We start from the raw sequence: 20,122 nt of genomic DNA on the forward strand, positions 1-20,122 counted from the left end.
AACAGGCGCCTATGACATTGTGCCAAATACTCTGCTAGGGACTGGTCATAAACATAATGAGACATAAACATAAATGAAAGATACCATTTCCACTGTAAAATCTATTCATATAAGTAAATGATACTTATCAATGGTTTTCTCATTCTGTTCTTTTCAGTTCAGTAAAGTATTCATTCAATAAAATCATATTTAAAAAGCTAATGTGAATGGGAATGAAACTGCTTAGTAGGTACTGCATTTTACTTTGAATTGGTAGAGATGTTTTGGAATTAGAGGTGATTGTGATTTACAACATTGTGCACTAAATGTATGTAATAAATGCCACTAAATTGTTCACTTATTTAATGTAATTGATTTTCTGTTATGTGACTTTCATCTCAGTTTTTCTTTTTTAAGTTAATGCAGTCTGTGGTTTGTTTCTCTTAATATATTTATTTGGCTTTTATTATACATTAGAGTTGAGAAGTCTAGCTTGGTCCCTTTAAGGCTTTTTTTTTTCCCCCTTTGGTTTTCAATAGAATTCTGAAGATATTTCTTACAGGTCTTAAGCATTTCTTCTGAAGATTCTTCCTCATTTATTTTTCTTGATATTGTGGGTGGGATTTTTTTTTTTATATTTTAAAATTCTTTAGTGCTGCCACACAGAAGAGCGATGGAGCTTTGACTCTTTGGTTTATATCTAGCACCTTTTAATCTTCCTTTTTAATAAGACTCACAGTAGAGTCTTTTGGATTTTTCTGGGTATGTGATCAGACATCTATTAGCTGAGATGATCCCAGCTTTACATATTTTCCTTAGTGATATAGTACATCTGAAGTGCCCTAATATTAAATATTTAAACCATTTTGTAGTCCCTAGGATGCACCCCACTAATTATTGTGATATTTTATTGAATTATATTTACTAATAATATGCTGGGGATTTTCCATTTATCTTCATAAGGGATATTGATTATTCTCTTATGTTAGATTTTTATACTAATTTAATAAAATCACTCATAGCTTTCCATTACTGTCTACTCTGGAAGAAAAAAATATATGGAATTAGTTTACTTTGAAAGTTTGAAATGCTTCACTCAAATTTAATGTAATCTGCTCTCTCAGGATGATGGATACAGTCTTTCCTTTATTTAAGTCCATTGTTTTGTTTTACAGAAAGTTGCCAATTTCATCACAGTTTTTCATTTCTTAGTATTATATTCTTTTTTAAATATTAATATCAATAACCTCTTATAATTCCTTCCATATATTTTATCTCCTTATTATGTTGAAGTATGTTTATTTGGGCTTTCTTTTTATTTGAACAGATTTTTAAGTGACTTTCTATTGTTGTTTTGGGTGGTGGGTTTTGTTTTTAAGAAATTACATTTTGACTTTCTAAACTCTACTGATTTTTCATGTTATAAGTTTATATTTCATTGGCTTTTCCCTATGTCTTATTTCCTCCCTTTTGTATCTCCTTTGATTTTAAATTTTTAATTGATTGCCTAGCACCTAAACTTTCTTTTAAAGCATAGTGAAATTTTTTAGTGTGTGAATTTTTCTCTAAGAATATTTTGGGGTATCCCATAGTTTTCTTTTGCAGTATTTTAATTTTACTTTTCTGTGTCTATAAAGAGTTATTTATAAGTGTGTGATATTTGTTTTATTCCAAGAATTCTAGGAGATTTTTATGTCTGTACAGTGTTTAATTTATAGCTCCATCGTTTTGATAACTTGTGGTTAAAGAGTCTAGGCTATAAAACAACTACTTTTTTGGATTTTTTTTTGAGCCCTCTTATACCTCGGTATATGACTACTACAGTGACTGCCACTATGGTAACTGTCTCTTGTATGCTTGAAAAGCTGGGGTTCCTCCCTAAGTTCATAATAGCTAACAAGTTAGCCTTCTTCATTTTATTTAATTTTTCAAATTTTCTTTTTTTTTTAAGTTTTTATTTATTCATGAGAGACACACAGAGAGAGGCAAAGACATAGTCAGAGGGAGAAGCAGGCTCCATGCAGGGAGCCTGATGCCGGACTTGATCTTGGGACCCCAGGATCGTGCCCTGAGCTGAAGGCAGATGCTTAAACACTGAGCCACCCAGGCATCTCATAATTTTTCAAATTTTCTAACCCCTTATATGGGGGAGGGTGCAGCATCATTCTTTTCTTAGGAACAATATGGGTGAATTAATTGTTTCCAACCATAATAATTCTATGTCTCTGCTTTTCTCCTAGCCTACTTATTTTGATGCTCTATTAATGCCTGAACTATTTTTTCCTCATTTTTGCTCTCCAGTTCTTTTTTTTTGCTATGAACTATCCTTTAGTTGATATTAATATTGCTACTACCTGTCATAATTCTGTTTGCATTTTTATATTATCTTTGAACATCTTTCTTTTCTTACTACTCTTTTTGCTTATTTTTCCTCTCGGTGTGTAAATCTATCGATGATAGTGTAACAGTGGAACCAGAGAGGAAGGCGCGGGTGTGAGTAGCAGAGGAAAAGAGCACTGATTTGCTGAGCTCCATCAGGGATTCAGAGATAAGAGGGGACTAATGAGGGATGAAGCAGGTTTTCAGCTTGGGTGACTGAGAGCAGAGTGTAGCCTTCAAAAGGGGAGGTGTTAGGTTGGGTGTAAGACAGGCTGAATTTGAGGGAGAACTGGCTGGCTGGCTACCTCCCTGTCCATAGGTGACTCTGGCCTCAGATGAGACTGGGGATACAGCCAGTGGATGGGTTGAACATAGAATTCAGTTATCCCTGAATTCAAGCTTAAGTCCTCACCCACTGCTTTGCTGGCATTGATGGCACACCTGATTTCTTTGAAACTCAGTTTTTCTGTGAATCAAGAATAGTAAGACTTATTTAAAAATACTCCTGTAGAAGTATTGAAGAGTGTTCATGTGATAAACAATTGCTAAATGCTTGAGGGCCTTTTGAGTGCTTGCAGACAAACAAAGGTATTCTGACTTTAAAGTAGCATTATTTTATTTTTTTAAAGATTTTATTTTATTTGACAGAGCAGAAGAGAGACTGCACACGCACACACAAGCAGGGGGAGCAAGCAGGCAGAGGGAGTGGAGAAACAGGCTCCTCATGGAGCAGGGAGCCTCATGCGGGGCTCGATTCCAGGACCCTGGGATCATGACCTGAGCCAAAGGCAGATGCTTAACTGACTGAGCCACCCAAGTGCCTGAGTACCATTATTTTAGAATGAAAGTTCTGCCTTAAATGTGTCTGATGAAGAGTTAAACTATTTTTGAAAATAGGATGTGTATAGCTTCATCTATGCAGTGAAATGCCATTTCCCACTGATTTGATCGAGCCTTTTCTCCTTAAGCCTTGCTTGCTTCTTCCAGGGCTCTGTGCTTGGCATGGTAATTAAGGACTTCTGCTCTCAGTGATAGGATGCTCCTGGCTATTTCTCCAGTTCTACTTTCCCACAGCTTAGCTCCTCACATTTCCCTGGCAGAATGTGTGGTGTGTATTTTTAAGTGGTAGGATTTGAGGAAAGCAGTTCTGTGAAAAAAGGAACGTGATAGACAAGGCTGTAGAGCAGGAGAATCAGCTGGGGTTGCTAGCTTTTAATTGAAGTTTAGTTGGAGGTTCAATGAGGTGAGACTGTTATGACAGATTTCAAAATGTAATGATAGGAAATGGGGTGGGTTCATCAAAGTCAGAGTAAATACGGAGCAACGACTCAGTAACTCAGCATGAAACAACAGCTACAAACCCTCAAAAAAAATAGAGTAATTAAAATTTGCATTGTGCAGTCCTCCTTCTCAGTGGGTACCTTTCCAGGGAAAGCAATAACTTTATTGTGAAAAATATAAACACAAATTTAGAGATGTAAATTACATGCATGTTTTAATCTTGTTCGTAAACACTAAAAGTTTTAAAAATCGAAATAAAATCAAAGCACACAAGTGTAGCTAAAACCAGATTTGAGAAAGACCTCAACAAGGTGGAATGCCCCTCAGTCTCCCCCAACCCTCATCCCCTGCCCACTCCAGTCCTACTTGCCTACCCTCTTTTGCATATTTGGAAAAGAAGAAGTGGGATTCTGTCTTCCAACTTCAGGGGGCACAGATGTTTGTCTCTAATCTGTAAATGTCACAAGGAGGGAAGGTGGGTTTAACCCTTTCCACTTCCTCTCCTATCTCTTCCCCCTTTAGTCTATGCATGTGATGTTAATGGTTAGTAAGACACGGGGTGACTAAGTGTTGGATGATCTGTAGCATGGAAATTTACCTAAATACCCTCTGGATTCTTTTATTTCTGTACTTCAGGCATGACAGTGACTTTAAATTGAGCCAGTTCTAAGGGTTGATCTTAGAGAGACAGCATGATATAGCAGAAAATTCACTGAACTGGTATTGAATAAATGAGTATGGGTTCTATCTTGATTCACTGCCAGAATGATTTTGGAAAAGTCTCACTTCTCTAGGCCACAGTTTCTCCATCTGTTAAAGTCATTGAATTGGCCTAAAATGAGCTCTACGGTTTCTTCCAATTCAAATTTTCTACAATACTGTGCTTCATGGACTGACTTCAATCCAAATGGGGTCCTGGGGATTCTGATTCAACATGGTACCCTTCTTAGGTTCTTAGGTGTCCCCGGGAGTAAGAAATGTTCCAGAGAAGGCCCAAGATTTTCCGTTGTCAAGTACTCTCCATACTATAATGTAAGGCCAGGGCTTCCTGAGACTATTATTGAAAATCTTTGTCCTTGGCCTCACTTCTGACACTTTCTCACCTTTATAAGGGTCTCTCCCAGTAGGGAATGACCTGATGTCTGTCCAGACCATCAAAACTCATAGTTGGAGCAGTCATCAATATGACCCAATGTAATAATCTTACATCCTCCATCTACAGTGAAAAGGGAAGTATTTTAATAGGATCTATACCATATGCCTCTCTCTGAGTTCTCTTTTCAGAGTAGAATAGTGGAAATGTATAGGATTATAGGGAGAGATATTCATAAAAGCAACCTGTTATTTATATAAATCACTTCAAATGAAATTATTGTATTTGGGGGAAATATAGTTTTAAGGAATCAAACCCAAAGTTCAATCTGAAGTATCTTTTTAGTTTGTTGTTTACTTGAGTGAGACTACCAGACAAACATGAAGTCAAGTTTTTATTGATTGACTGTTTTAAGGTGGAAAACAGAAAGTACATGAGAACTTAGCATTTGCTCTGCCAGTATGTTATACAGTAGGAAAGAATTGGGACTTGGAAGTAAGGTAAGAGAAGTGATTATGAGTTTGAAGACATGTTTTCCGATTGAGACTATTCATCCCCACCACTGAACTCCAAAGAAGATGATTCTAAACATCATTGAGCCGTGCCCTGGCCGAGACTTCAACATACAGCCTTTGTGATGATTGCCTCAGGCTGCTCTGGAAAGGCAGTAGGTTTGGGGCAAGTTCCAAAAAGAGCTCTCTGATCCAATTTGATTAGAGTGTCAGAATACTGAAGTTTCCTAGAGCGCCTGGGTGGGTCAGTCGGTTAAGCATCAGGCTCCTGATTTCAGCTCAGGTCATGATCTCAGGGTTGTGAGATCATGCTGGGCGAGGAGCTTACTTAAGATTCTTTCTCCCTTTGTCCCTCCCCCTACCTCTTTCACTTTCTTAAAAAATTAAAAAGGATTGTGAAGTTTCTAGAGCGATCCTGGGATAAGGCATTGGGGATGGGAGGAAGGGCTTATTAGATGTGTGTCACCAACCTGGAACTTTTGGGGGAAATAGGAGGGATGGATGTAAGAAAGGTTAATGAGATTTTAGTAAAAGCATTTGTGTCTCCTAATCCTGTCATACCATTTAACACTATTTTTCTTGATTTATAAGGATAGACATGTATGTTGTATTCAGGCACCATTAGTAATAGTGGCTGTGCCTTAAACATTTTGTTACTAATCTTTTGTGATGAGACCAGCATGGAGTGATTTATACAAAGATAATATTCTATTTTAACTAAAAGTTACCAAATAACCAATAAGGAAATAAACTTTACCTAAAAGTTCTCAAACTAATGGATTGAAGACCTAAATATAAAAACTAAAACTATAAAGCTCTTAAAAGAGAACGTGGGCACATCTTCCAGAACCTTGGATTTAGCAATGGTTTCTTAAATATAACACCAAAAGCAAAGGAAAAGAGAAGTAGATAAAATGGACTTAATCAAAATGAAAAATTTTGTTCATCCATGAACTACCAAGAAAGTGAATATACAGCTCACAGAATGCAAGAAAATATGTGTAAATTATTTATCTGATAAGGGTCTAGGATTCAGAATATATAAGGAACTCTTAAAACAAACAATAAAAAGATAAATTAAAAAGTGGGAGAAAAAAAAGTGGGCAGAGGACATTTTTCCAAAAAAGATACGCGAATAACCAACATACATGTAAAGATGCTCAGCATCCATAGTCATTAGGAAAATGAATATCAAAACCATAACAAGATATCATTTTTACACTAGGCTACTATCAAAAACAAAACAATGCAAAACCGAAAATAACAATACTTGTGAGGATATGGAGAAATTAGAACCTTCATACATTGCTGATGGGAATGTAAAATAGTACAGCCAGTGTGAAAAACAGTTTGGCAGTTCCTCAACAAAGCTAAGCATAGAATTGCCACGTGACCCACTAATTCACCTCCTAATTATATACCCAAAAGAACTGAAAGACGTTCAAACAAACATATACATTCATTGTATATGAATGTTTATAGAAATACTATCACAAAGGCCAAAGTGGAAATATCAAAATGTCCATCAATTAATGAATGGATAAACAAAATGTGGTATATCTACACAATGGAATATTATTTGGCCATAAAAACGGAATGAAATATGATACATGCTATAACATGGAGGAACCTTGAAAACATTATCCTAAGTGAAACCTGCCCACCAGAGATAAAAGGCCACATTTTGTATGATTCCATTTACATGAAATGTCCAGAATAAAAAGATCCAGAGAGACAGAAAGTAGATTTGTGGTTATTAGGGGCTTGAGAGAGAGAGAATGGGAAGTTCCTGTTCAAGGGGCATGAAAACTTCATTCAGGGTGATGAAAAACTTCTAGAACTAGATTATGGTGGCATTGTGACTATATTTAATGCCAGTAAATTATATACTTTAAAATGGTTAAGATGGAAAATTTCATGTTATGTATATTTTACCACACGCATGAGAAGTTCCTAAACTATATAAACTTGTAGAAACCCTGGTGTTGAAATACCTTTGACAAACGATCTCAGATCTGCTAAGGAATTAGATATAATTCAAGCATAGCTTTAGGCTTGGGGAAAGCTTCTGGAAGTGGAAATGTGCATGCTCCAAAGTCAAGAGTCCTGTGTTTTGGTCCAGGAGCTCCTGTTATGTGGTGTGGGGACAAGTCATGTAAGATTTCTGGGCCTCAGTTAGGGTACTTGGACAAATTTTCTCAATCTGTGTGGGATTGAGAAACTTCGCATACCTTTATGCACCCTGGCCCCTTACCCAGTGTGAAGGGTAGGATATTTCAAACAGACTCTTCTACCAGAACAAGGGAGTGGGGAGGGTGCAAAGATGTGCCCTTTGGTAGAGCCTTGGCAATATTCCAAAGTCCCGGAGCCAATTGTGACAGTGCTCATATTCCTGAGACTGTAGGAAGTAGGTTTACTCATTTCTTCATATCGTGTCCACTAGCAAACATCTACCTCACATACTCAGGACTGTGTGAGGCACAGCTGAAAGCACCGAGCTCCTGAATTTGTGGAATGTATATTCTAGAGGGAGGAGATACCATGTAAGAGTTAACTATTGAACGTGGCGAGTACTCTGAAGAAGACGTAGATGCTGCTGAGGATGAGGACTCCAGGCTTAGGGACAGCTGCTCTGAGAAAGTCATGACTGACCTGTGATCTGCAGGGTGACTTGGCATTAACCAGGAAACCTGGAATAGGCCCATTTGCTTCCCTGGTGGAGAGAGAACCGTGAAGAGAATAAAAGCGAGGGCTTGGAGAAGACTGTGAAGACAGCCTCATTCTGGAACATCATGCTGAGTGGTAGCCAACATCATTGAAATAAAGGCCAGAGGAAGTTTCTCCCTGAGACCACAGTGGGCACTTCTACCAGCAGACGCTGCTTTCATGTCCCCACCATACCACTTCCTGCGCTCCGAGCTATGGAACCAGCAGTAACCACACAGAATCTCTGGAACTTAAAATGCTCCCCAGTGTCGACTGTGACCTGAAGCCACCATTCCTCAGAGCCCTTAACATCTCCACAGCACAGGGCAGTGTGGGTCACAGAACAAGTGGCTCTGGAGTATGACACCCAGCATGCTGTGCGAATGTTGAGAGGATGTTTCTCCTTTTGGTCTTTCAGTTTTCGGCTCATCAAACCAGTAAATCTGGGCTTTGAGGATGGTGGAACTACCAGACTTTTACTTAAAAAGTGGGGACAGACTTTTACTTAAGTCTTTGTGACCATTGTGCTCCGCAAAGCCATTGCACGTGTTTGGTGGGTGATCTGGTTCCACTTTTGTGGTGGAGGTCACGTTTCTACACGTTGGTGGAGCCCAGGGTGAACAGAGCTCACACCTGCCAGTTGGCTCCTGTGCTCCTAGGAGCCTGCCCTTTCTTAGCGTGGATGCAATTGGAGGACCCAGAGCTGAAACGCAGGAGTGTGTGGTGCTCCTGGGTGGCCCATCTGCTACGCTGCAGAGGGGAGGGGAACAGTCATACCCGTGACTCAGGCTACCCCGTTAAGGAAAGGAGCTTCTCAGGAAGGCATCCCCGGGCCAGACTCAAGTTTAGAAGCTTATGTGTCATCTCTTCCTTTTAACCATAAATCTATGTTACCAGGCCTAATTTTTTTTTCCCTTTGCTTTCAGGAGAGTAGATCTGGAGACACAAACAGCTGTGTTGAAGAAATAATTCGGGTAAGGACTTTTTTTTTTTTTTTTAACAAATCTCATCCACTGGTTGGACGTAGATGCCGAGTAGAAGGCATGTGGCCACATTGTCAAAGGAGCCTCTTGTCTGTTTCTTGTTTGACGTGTACCTTTTCTGAGGGCAATCATGTAAGTTGCCTACATGCCACTTTACAAAAACAGTACCTCTTTTTGAAATCTAGGAGCTACACATCAACCTGATGCGTTTGTATAGGCTGAGGTGAAGTATATTAAAGTGATTAGCTGGGAGACAGAAGAACAGAGTTGAGATGAAAAATATGCTTGTGCTCACATTTGAATGCTCCATTTATCACCCTCCTCTTTAGAAGCACCCTTTCATAGTCTATCCTCTCCAGCCAGGCAAGGGTTGCCTTGTTATTTTTCTCCTAAACTTAATTAGGAGCACAAGCACCCTGACAAACAGGCAATGCTCAGTGTCTGAAAATGTACTTCCATATTGTCTTGCTTGTTACTGTCTGTAAGACTGTCCTTTCCTCCTCCTCATCTCTAGTTGGTGCCCTCTGTGAACCAGTTTCACACCCAGATTTACTCAGGTTGGCTCTTCTGCCACATTAGTGTTTTCCCGAGTATTCAAACTTATAATCAGGATGTCATCTTCAACCCATATTTTTTCTTCACTCATATTTTTTTCAGGGGAGTAACCTAATAATTTGCATTCTCAGAGAGCTGATATTACGCTGGGCAAAACACCAAGACAAATTAGACCAGATGGGATGGCAATTCCCTATAAAGAAAAAAACCTTTATTTTAATGTGTTTCTAACTTTTGGACATCCTATACACTTTATCTCAAATTGCTAGTGAATGACAGTAATATAATTATTTGGTTTAAAAATTTGCATTAATCATCAAATTGTTTTCGGAAGGCAGAGTTTTTTTTTCTTCCTGGAAAGCATTCTTTCATAAATAAATCTTTTAACTCTCAAATTGACCAATATAAGTAATTGAAGGTTGATCTGTTGAGTTCATAATGATTTTTGTTTTCCTGGAAGAGATTTGTATAGAAAACAGTTGTCAAAATGGGGAGCTTCATTTCTGGCATTTAATATGTGTCAAATAAAATACATATTGTGTATTATCTTTAACCTGGGGCTTGTTTCAAATTAAACAACAAATAGTGTAAAGTGCTAATATACCTTTCCTATTTCTCTTTTGACATACTTGCATGTCTGGAGTCTAAATACTCAGTGTTTAAGCCTTCTTCCCTTGATTAGTTATGGTGTTTATATCAGCAAAGTAGTGATACCAGAACCCAGCAATCCCTCTTTGGTTTCCCTGTTTATAAAATCCTACCCATTCTTATCCTTTCTCCTCTTTTCTGATGATATGGTAGAAATCTGTCATTTGACCTTCCTTATCCGTATTCCAAGCAGAGCCTAAAGTTTGAATAAGGGCTGGAGCAATTCACACACCAAAATGATATAGTTGAGGTGATATAAAATTCACCTAAAATAAAACTGAACACCAAGAGTTTAAGGCATTATTATTTTTTTTTTCTTAAGAGGGCGGGCTGATGGAACCCCCTGGCCCTGCTCTGCTTCCTGATATTGGCCCTAATATTCCACTGGTCCTGCCTCTGCTGTGGCCCACTTTGAATTAGGCATAGAACAAAAGGGAAAGCCTAGACCAAGCAGATCATTGATTCATAAGCATATTGCAAGGTTCAGGACAATGGAGATAATGATTTCATCAGGTGGCAGCTGAGCTCTGTCTAAGTCCTGGTCTTCCTAGAGCCCATGAGGAGTGGTGCAGAATGGGAAATGGGATAGACTCAGAAGAAACAGGGGATGGTGGTGTCCAAGTGGGCCTTTTCTCTGTCCTTACCTGTCAGCCTGAGGCGATAGTAGTAGTGGTAGTTAGTAGTAGTATTGTCGTACTTAGTAGTAGTAGGTAGTAGTAGTAGCAGCAGCAGTAGTAGTAATAGTAGTTAATAGTAGTAGCAGTAGTTAGTAGTACTTAGTAGTAGTAGTAGGGAGCTCCTAGAGGATCACATCGTGTTCTCATTTTTGCCTGCAGGGTTTTCCTGGTTGTCCCCTGACTCACTCATACCAGTCATTCTTCAGGGTTGTCTTCCTCTCGTCCTAAGCAAGTCCTCTCCTCCAAACACAAGCATGGGGCTCCTTCTCTGTTCAGCCAGTGGGATTTATTATGTGTCTGCCACATATTGGTTTTCCTCCCACCCTGTGGCCCTGATGTCTGGAACTGCGAATTCATGATTTTGTAGAATGAATAAATAAACGAGTGAGTGAGGGAAGGAAGGAAGGAATCCTCTAAGGGAGAATGAAGAATATCCTTGTGATGGCTCACAAACAGATTCCGTTTGCTCTAAACTGTGGACGTGACGTACTGGGCTTTTTAGCACTGGGTTCCCATGGATAGTCTTTATGGAGTCCAGTCTTCCTTATCACTGTCTCCTCCCTTGTGATCAGCTCAGGTAGACCTAATGTGGTCAGGGTCACCAGTCATCCAGGCACTCATTACTTATAACCATCACGCTTAAGCGATGGCTCTCTCTTATTGTGGAGAATGAGCAGGTCATGGAAATGCCTTAAAATAATGAAAATTGAGTTATTTATTCCCTTAACAAGCGTTAGTGTGCCCTTTCCATGTGGGAGGTACCAGGAGAATAATAGTGGGCTGAATGGGCATAACCTTCTAGAAACCAACCGTGTACTGGAAGACATAGATACTAAGTTTTATTTTTAATCTTATAAATAAATATCTAATGTTAATTGTAATAAATACCATTCTATGAGAGCCCACTGTAAGGCACACGACTTCATTTTAGGTCAAGAGCAGCTTCCCTGAAGAAGCAACATTTGGACTTATAGTTGGAGGATGAATAGGAAACTGTCTTAAGGAGAAAAATATTGAAGCTACAGGCAGAGGGAACAGGGGAGTTTGGCTAGTTAGGGACCCAGAAAGAAGTGAGGCCAGAGTGATTAGAGAGTAGGTGGCAAAAGCTAGACAGGACAAGCCAGGTAGGGCTGTGCCTTCTCAGCCACGTCCAAGATGGGGGGGCCAGCAAAAGATTTGAGCCAGGGTGATGTGATCGAATTGGCTGTTTAGATACTCTACTCTGACTGCTACACAGAATGGATTGAGGGGAGGAGAGGAAGAAAAGAGGAGTGAGAGTGTGTTGCAGCTGCCCAGAAATGAGATGCAAGGTGGGGCATTTGTAGGCATGGGAACATTGAGGGAGATGCTAGTTTGTGGGGGAGGGATGAAATCATACAGTACTTTTTTGACATGTTGAGTTTGAAGTACCTTTGAGACAATCCAGTAAACATGGAGACTGTAGATGAGCATATGTTGGTCTGGGGCTCAGAACTGAGGTCTAAGCAGCAGGCCAACATTTTGGCCTAATTAGCATGTTAGTAATAAATAAAACCATAGAAATGGGTAGATTTGCCTGGAGAGAGGCAAGAGATTGAGAAACAATGAGAGGCAGACTCCAAAATTTAAGGGCCAGGGAGAGTAGGATCCATTGGCAAATGAAAGAGGGAGGGCGTGACTCAGGAAGTTGAGGGCGAATGGTGGCCATGGAAGGTCCTAGACCCAGGAAAAGAGTTTCAAGCTCAACAGTGCACAGGACCTCTGAGAGGACAAGAGAGACAAGGATTGAAAACCACTCTGTGGATTGGACAACAAAAAGCACATTAGTGCCTTTATTGGGTGCTGTAGAGGGGGCAGCATCCAAACAAGAGAAAATTGAGAATATGAAGCCAGTGAGTCAAGAGAGCTTTAGTGGGGAGGGGCTGTAGTTTCCATCCAGGGCCTTTTCATTTATTTGCATTCAGACCTATAGTACGAACACGTACCAAATGATGGAGAGCTAACATTTATGGAATGTTAGGATTCCGGATGAGGAACTATTCTGTTTCTTGCCTACATTAGCTCATTTAACCATCACAGATGCCCCATGAGGCAGGCGCTGTTAACACCCCCATTTTACAGATGAAGAAATTTAAATAGGGTTTGCCCAAGGTCACAGAACTAGAAAGTGGTAGAGCTGGGGTTTTAATGAGCACCGTCTGGCACCAGCACCCTCTCTATCTTCTCTACTAAGCTTTCTTATTAAATGAAGAAGTCCCCCTGTCTCAATAATGAAACCACTCAGGCATTTTGTCGTGAAAGGGAGGCTTCCCATTTCCCCATGTTTATGATTCAGAAATGCCAGATCATGCATTTGTGCACTTGAACTCACAGAGGCTTTACGGCCAATGTTATCAACTTCATCTTTAAACTTCTTTTTCCTCTCCCTTCTCTTATTTTTGCTGAGGTGACTGTTTTCAAGTCATTTGAATATTACATTATATTCTAAAGTGTAATTATTTTTTACTCTTACTCAAAGAATTTTAATCCTGGGACCTAATAAATCTGTGTATTATTGCAAAATTCAGTTAACCAAGGGAGAAATTATAACTGGGTTCTATGAAGATGGGCGATAAGAGCTAGGAGCCCTCCTGGCTGACATATGCTTGTAACAGACAGTTTTGTAAGTTATACTATATTTCATTCTTAAAGGTTCCAGTGCTGTAATACTTAGGTGCTTTTTGTAGCATTATCCATTAACGTAGAATGGCATTAACATTTGTTCAGCAAATAAAATGCGTTTACAACTTAATGGGGTTGTGCAGGGCTAGAATCTAGGGTGCACAAATTTTATGCAAGACAGTTTTAGGTGGCAGTTGTTGAGGGGCACCACTCACAGTGTAGTGAGCCTTCCTAATAAGAGACCAGTGTTTGAGATCCTGGTTTGGACTCAAAGGATGAATTTAGAGACAATTTCAGGGTAACATCTGAGCAGATTATCTTCTTGGTTTTCATCTTTAGTCACTAATTTAATTTCAATTTGCTATGAAATATTTATAGTGAATATTTACATAGAGTTGCATTTCTGTTGATAAGAAGGGGGTAACCGGTACTCATTTAAATTCCGGAGACCCAAATCAGTTTCCTGAAACTATAATTGAACAGACTTCCAGCAAATAAGGGAAACTCCTTTTCTAGAAACTAAAGAGACTGCTGGACAAGATTTTCGGTTGTGATTCTGGAAGATCTATAATAAGTGAAGAGAGCTTTCAGCACACCATCGTTTGAAGTGCATATTATCATGGCCCCCCACACACATTCAAACCATCATGATGGGCCAAGGTAAACCTTGTGCTTAAATGTCTACATGCTCCTTTAACCCAAATGAATATATGCTAGCCAGTCTACAGAGAAAATAGAGAACAAAAAGACAACTTGTTTTAAGTGACCTGTTTGGATCATTTACAGAGATGGACCTTGGTCATATCTCCCCTGTTTCAGCCAAGACGGGCTTTTTCTAGTTCATGCTCTTTCCTTTACCAATTACTTCATTTGTTTCAAACAGTAAAGGTTTTATTAGTGACAAAATGAAGCCCGAAAATGGCAAAATCAATCCAGGTACAGCTGCAGAGGAGTTCCATTAATGCATCCCATTACTTGTCGTAGTGAAATAAAATCAAAGCAAAACTAAACCTGATGTAGGCCTAGAGAAATTCACCAGACAAAACCTACAAGTCTTGTGCAAGACAAATTATTGTCTCATAGTGTTTTGTTTTAATTTCTCTTTCTGCATTTGATCATCTGAATGAATAGAGACAGAAATACCACAATTTGTATCTTATTTTACAACCATAGATGCATTTTTAAGAGATGTTATTATGTCAGTCCTTTTGGCTGAAACCAGAAGTCCTACTTAAATGACTCCGTTTCTGCTTGGGAAGGGCATCTTTGTGCCGTGAGGGGCGTGAAATTGAATGTAACTCAAAAAGTAGTAGATTTACAACAGGACTTAAGACACCTGCCAGACCTGTAAAAGGGACAGATCCTTATGGAATGAGTAAGAGAGAGAATGTGGGGAAGAACGCAAGTAGGGATGCATTCCTTTCAATGATGGCGCTCCTCTGAAAGGTGCCTTGCAGAGTCTGCCCTAACAACACAAGAGTGTAGGAGGGTGGGACAGAAGCAGAGACAGTCACTGACTGTCAGAGCATATGTGGTCCATAGGAATCTACTTGTCACCCATGCATGCCTCTCAGGTTTTCATAGCACCCTCATGGTATTTTGCTTTTTTGTATTTTGGTGAGTCTTCATTTGCAGAAAAATAAAGACTTAACCTTGGATTGCCGAGACTAAAGCATGCAAATTCTTATCTTTATCTATGACCAAAGTTTATCATTGCAGTGTGGTTTCTATTTTACTTATAGAAAATGTTAATACACATGAGATTATAATATCTGATAATACTTTGAAATGTATAAATTCCCATAGAACATACTTATTTTTAATCTTGGGTCCTCTTGAGTGCTATTCTTCAGCAGTGAAATGCTAATGTTTAGTGCTGGGCACTCAACTTGTTTCATGTCCTTTGCTAAATTTACCTAACAGAACAAATGCAATTTTGTTTTTTCTTTCCTGTTTCTAAACCTAAGTTATAATATAAGCATATGTGCTCCTTGGACTTTGAAACCTTATCAAAGATCAAAACTGGTAATTATTTATGGAATTATTATGTTAAGTCATTTAATGAAGAACATTTGGGAGTGCTAATTAAGAAGCACAAAAACATTAGAATATTTGCTACAGTGATATTAGTATTTAACATGTACAGACAAATAAGATTCTCTTTGTTTGCAAAAGTATTTTCAGACTGTGAATGTGTGTGTGCATGTATATAACCTTTGTGTCAGAAAACTTCTAGCGTAAAAGGCTCATAACACGACCTTCTTCACCTCTACCCTACGTTATTTGCTTCTCTCTGTAACCTAGAAATTCTCTCGGGCAGCTCGTCCTTGTAAACAGGTCCTTGCATACAAGTCACTGAAGACCTCTTACTACTGTTTCTGCCCCATCAAACTCCCTAAGGGCATGGCCGTCTTTTCCCCAAAAAAGCTTGCCAGTTTCATCCTGTGGCTGGAATGGCCATGTGTGAAGCATTACCTTCCTCTGAGGTGGGTCCTCTGTTGATGCTCTCCCCACCCCACATTAGCAAGGCACCATCGTGCTTGGTCTCTGATCCACCTTCAGAGTCCACAACACCTCTCAGTCCTTCCAGGACTTCTAGGATAGAGCAGTGAAACCTTTTCTTGATCAGCCAGCTCTGAGAGCAGGATCATGGACCCCTCCAAGCATCCAGCCAATTGTCACCTCTTGTTTATGCGGAATCCCACTTTCAGGGCAGGATCACGGTAGCTGGCCTGTGCTGGTCCCCTTAAACAATGACTTACTTCCACTGGAGTTCACTGTCGACGTGGTGTTCACCAGGCATTGCTACTATAGGTGTCCTGTAGGCTTTCTGCCTTTGCCCAGTCAGTGTTTCTCAATCTTTTCCATTATCTCCTTCTAGGGAATCTTTTGACACTCTTCTAATTGCTGCCCCACAAAATTCTGATACCACAAATATACTGTACATCTGTGTATAGTATATTGCATCTGTGATTTATACACAGAGAGTAAAACTTTTTCATCCCTAAGAACCAGATTCATCTGGCTTAGCCAAGCCATATCTGTTGCAGGGTTCACACTTCTGGTGCCTGCACCTCCCTCCTGCCTCAGCAGGAGCTTCACCTTTCTAGATATTGAGGAGATAGCTGATTAGTTATGAGCACTTTGGCCTGCTCGCTTCATTGGCCAATGTGCTAGGCTCTGTCCTAGGTACTGGGGGTACAGCAGTGAACCAAATAGGCCTATGTTCTGTCTTGCTGGCCCCACGCCAACTCAGGAGTTGACATGTGCCCTCTCTTCCAGGTCTCCTCCAGCCTGGATCTCCTGTAATGTCTCATCCTCAGGGTAAACATGTACACATGCTTTCCATCTTTGGAAAAAAGCTTCTTCAGTGCTGCACTTCTCATGGCTCTTTCCCCTTCCTCGGTTGACTTCCCTGGCCAAAGTCCCTGTGTACCCTCACTTCTACTTTCTCATCAACCACTGCTGTTCGATTTCTCCTCCTCTGCTCCCCTGAAACCACTTTCACCATGGTCATTGCTCCAAGCTGGCTTCTCACTAAGCACAGAGACCATTCCCAGTGTGATCTCTTGGGGGGCATTCGATGTGCTGACTCCACTTCCCACTTTAAAGTGCTCGAGCCTTAGCATCTCTCACCACACCCTCCTGGGTTTATTCCTTTTTTTTTTTTAAAGATTTTTATTTATTTATTCATAGAGACAGAGAGAGAGAGAGAGAGAGAGAGGCAGAGAGAGAAGCAGACTCCACACAGAGAGCCTGACATGGGACTCATCCAGGGTCTCCAGGATCACACCCTGGGCTGCAGGCGGCGCCAAACCGCTGCGCCACCAGGGCTGCCCCTGGGTTTATTCCTAATTGGTGGTCATTTTTCTTGTTCCCTTCCATGCACCTCTCTTCCTGGTAACTACCCCTTATGTGTTGGGATTCCTTGGACTTCTGTCCTATTTTCTTCTCACTATAGTTTCTCCAGCTTCTGCTGGCATTTTTGCTGTGAGGAGGGTCCAGTGTGTTTCTTGAGCCCAGCTGTTTGCTGAGTTTCGTGCTCGTCTATCCAGCCACCCTCTAATTGCTCCACTTTTTAAAAATATTTTGTTTATGTATTTGAGAGAGAGTACTAGCAGGGGAAGGGGTGGCGGGGGTAGAGGGGAGAAGCAGACTCTCTGCTGAGTGTGGAGCCCAACACGGGGCTCAATCCCAAGACCCTCAAATCATGACCTAAACTGAAGTCAGACGCTTAACTGACTGAGCCATCCAGGGCCCCAACTGCTCCATTTATATGTGCCTCGGACACCTCCACCCTAGTGCCATTTCACACCTCTGCTGGCTCTTCCTCCAGCATGGATTGTCCTCATTCACCTAGCTGCTCTCCTCACACTTGCCACATTCAGTTCCAAACCAAGTCTGTTATTCTGTCTCCTGAATCTCCCTCAAATGGGTGTGCTTCTTTCTATCTCTCTGCTACCCTCCTTGTTCAGTCCACCATCCTTTCTCACCTAGATTATTCCAGAGACCTCCTCCTTGGCCACCTGCCTACTGGCTGCCTCTAGCCAGCTCTCCCAGTGTGGGCAAAATCAGCTTTCCAAAGCATGTTTGCTCTAAAAACATTTCCATGGCTCCTGTCTGGGTTCAGGACAGAGGCAGAGTGGGTGTGGTCCCATAGAGCCACACAGGTCCTAGCCCTGCATTGCATCCCAGCCTTATCTTTCCCTACTGCCCTCCTCACACTCTATACTCCATTCTGCAAGAGTGCTTTCAAGCACCTTTGCCTCACCTCTGGACTTACCTCACGATCTTCTCTACCCCCAGAACATGCTCTGTCTACTCCTTACCCCAAATTCAGCTGTTTCCAAGCCTCCCTTGAGAGGTCACTCCCTCCAGGAAGCCTTCCTGATTCCCGAGTCTGAGTTAGATGCTCCTTTTCTGTATTCTGCAGAAAAGATACCCTTTATTCTTATAAGACCACTTGTTCCATTGAGTCATAATGGTCTTTCTTAGCGTGCATTAAGCTGTTACCATCTATCCCCAGGGACTATCAAAATGACTGTCACATAATGAATGTTTAATAAATATTGAATAAATGGATGGAGAATAATGAATGAATGACTTTGACCTTTTGCTCAATGTCTGTTCTTGCTCTCTACCTTATTGTCCTTCTAATCCTGCAAAAAAGAAAAAGAAAAAGAAAAAAGAAAAATGTTGAAGTGCCATTCCCCTAGAACATACCTCTATAAGGACAGCCAAGACTGTCATGTGACCTGGGAGCATAGGACACATCCTACAATTAGCACAAATGCAAGAGAGATGAAAATTCACCTCCTAACTCCTGAGGATTGGAAATGAAAAGGAGTCCAGCAGCTCTGGCTGGTGTACACATCAGGAGAGCTCAGACCTTTCTATCCGCTATTTGTGTTCTGATTATCTTTCAGGAGATGGAGTTTTTCATTTTGATAGATAATGAGTGTAATGTACAAGTTGAAGAAATCAAGATAATAAATTTGCAGAGATAATTTGGTTAATTACCATTTTGCTGCTCAGAGAATCAAGGGCTAGAAGTCAGAGCTCTTTCCACTGCTAATATGCTCTGTGGAAAGCAGTTCTTAGAACAATTAAAACACATCTACCCAAAAGCAATCAGCTCAAGACATACATTTTAAAATTATCTTTATTATCATGAAAACCACACACAGTGTTCTCTGTTACTTTTTAAATTCAGGGGTGTGAAATTACAAATTTGCTACAAATTTGTACCCACATAGGAAAGTTGAAAATAATTTTTTTTAAGATTTTATTTATTCATGAGAAACACAGAAAGAGGCAGAGGCAAAGGCAGAGGGAGAAGCATGCTGCCTGTGGGGAGCCCGATGTGGGACTCAATCCCAGGACCCTGATCATGTCCTGAGCTGAAGGCAGAGGCTCAACCACTGAGCCACCCAGGTGTCCTGAAAATAATTTCTTAAATAGAAGATGATAGTTTACAGATTAAAGAGATAATGGCCTTGAAAAATTAGACCATCCATATGGATATTAATCTGCATTTTCTATAGTCCTTATTTTTTTAAAAGATTTTATTTATTTATTCATGAGAGACAGAGAAAGAGAGGGGCAGAGACATAGGCAGAGGGAGAAGTAGGCTCCTCGCAGGGAGCCTGATGTGGGACTTGATCCTGGATCCTGGGATCAGGCCCTAAGCCAAAGGCAGACACTCAACCGCTGAGCCACCCAGGTGTCCCTATAGTCCTTATATTCATAATTATTTAAATCAACATAATCTGAAAAAACCTAGAAACCTAATTTTCCCTTTCCATTTCATTTATATGTTATCTTATAAGTCCGAAGAAATGTGATTTGTAGATGTGAAATTCTTTTGTTTTTATGTTGATTGGATGCAGTGCAATGTGAGTATATTTTAAATGTAGGGGTTGGAACTCAGACATTTTGCATAACTTTTAGAACGTGATCCCATACTTACGGGCATCTTATTTTGTTCTGATTTTGAAAACTATCCACACAGCCCATAATTTCAGAATAGGTAACCTAGCATCAGCTAGGGCATCTTTCTTCCCTGACTTTCCTAGGACATTAAAGATGTTGTGACCTATGGGCAGTTCACTGTTTATTATTACAGAGTTTTCAACATAATGTTTTTACTGCTTTATTTTTGCATTGTAA

The 20,122-nt window shown here is 40.3% G+C and overlaps 1 protein-coding gene across 2 annotated transcripts in view; it reads left to right on the top strand.

Moving 5' to 3' along the window:
* The window catches only part of AFF3 (ALF transcription elongation factor 3), a 520,935-nt gene that overhangs the window by 238,428 nt on the left and 262,385 nt on the right, over window positions 1–20,122 (top strand). For both annotated transcript variants that reach the window (XM_035695979.2, XM_025464016.3), the window contains one exon: window positions 8,877–8,924. In XM_035695979.2, the coding sequence (XP_035551872.1) occupies window positions 8,877–8,924 (48 nt within the window). The remainder of the gene's footprint in view (window positions 1–8,876; window positions 8,925–20,122) is intronic.

This window comes from Canis lupus, chromosome 10 (assembly GCF_003254725.2).
Source record: "Canis lupus dingo isolate Sandy chromosome 10, ASM325472v2, whole genome shotgun sequence".
NCBI lineage: Eukaryota > Metazoa > Chordata > Mammalia > Carnivora > Canidae > Canis > Canis lupus.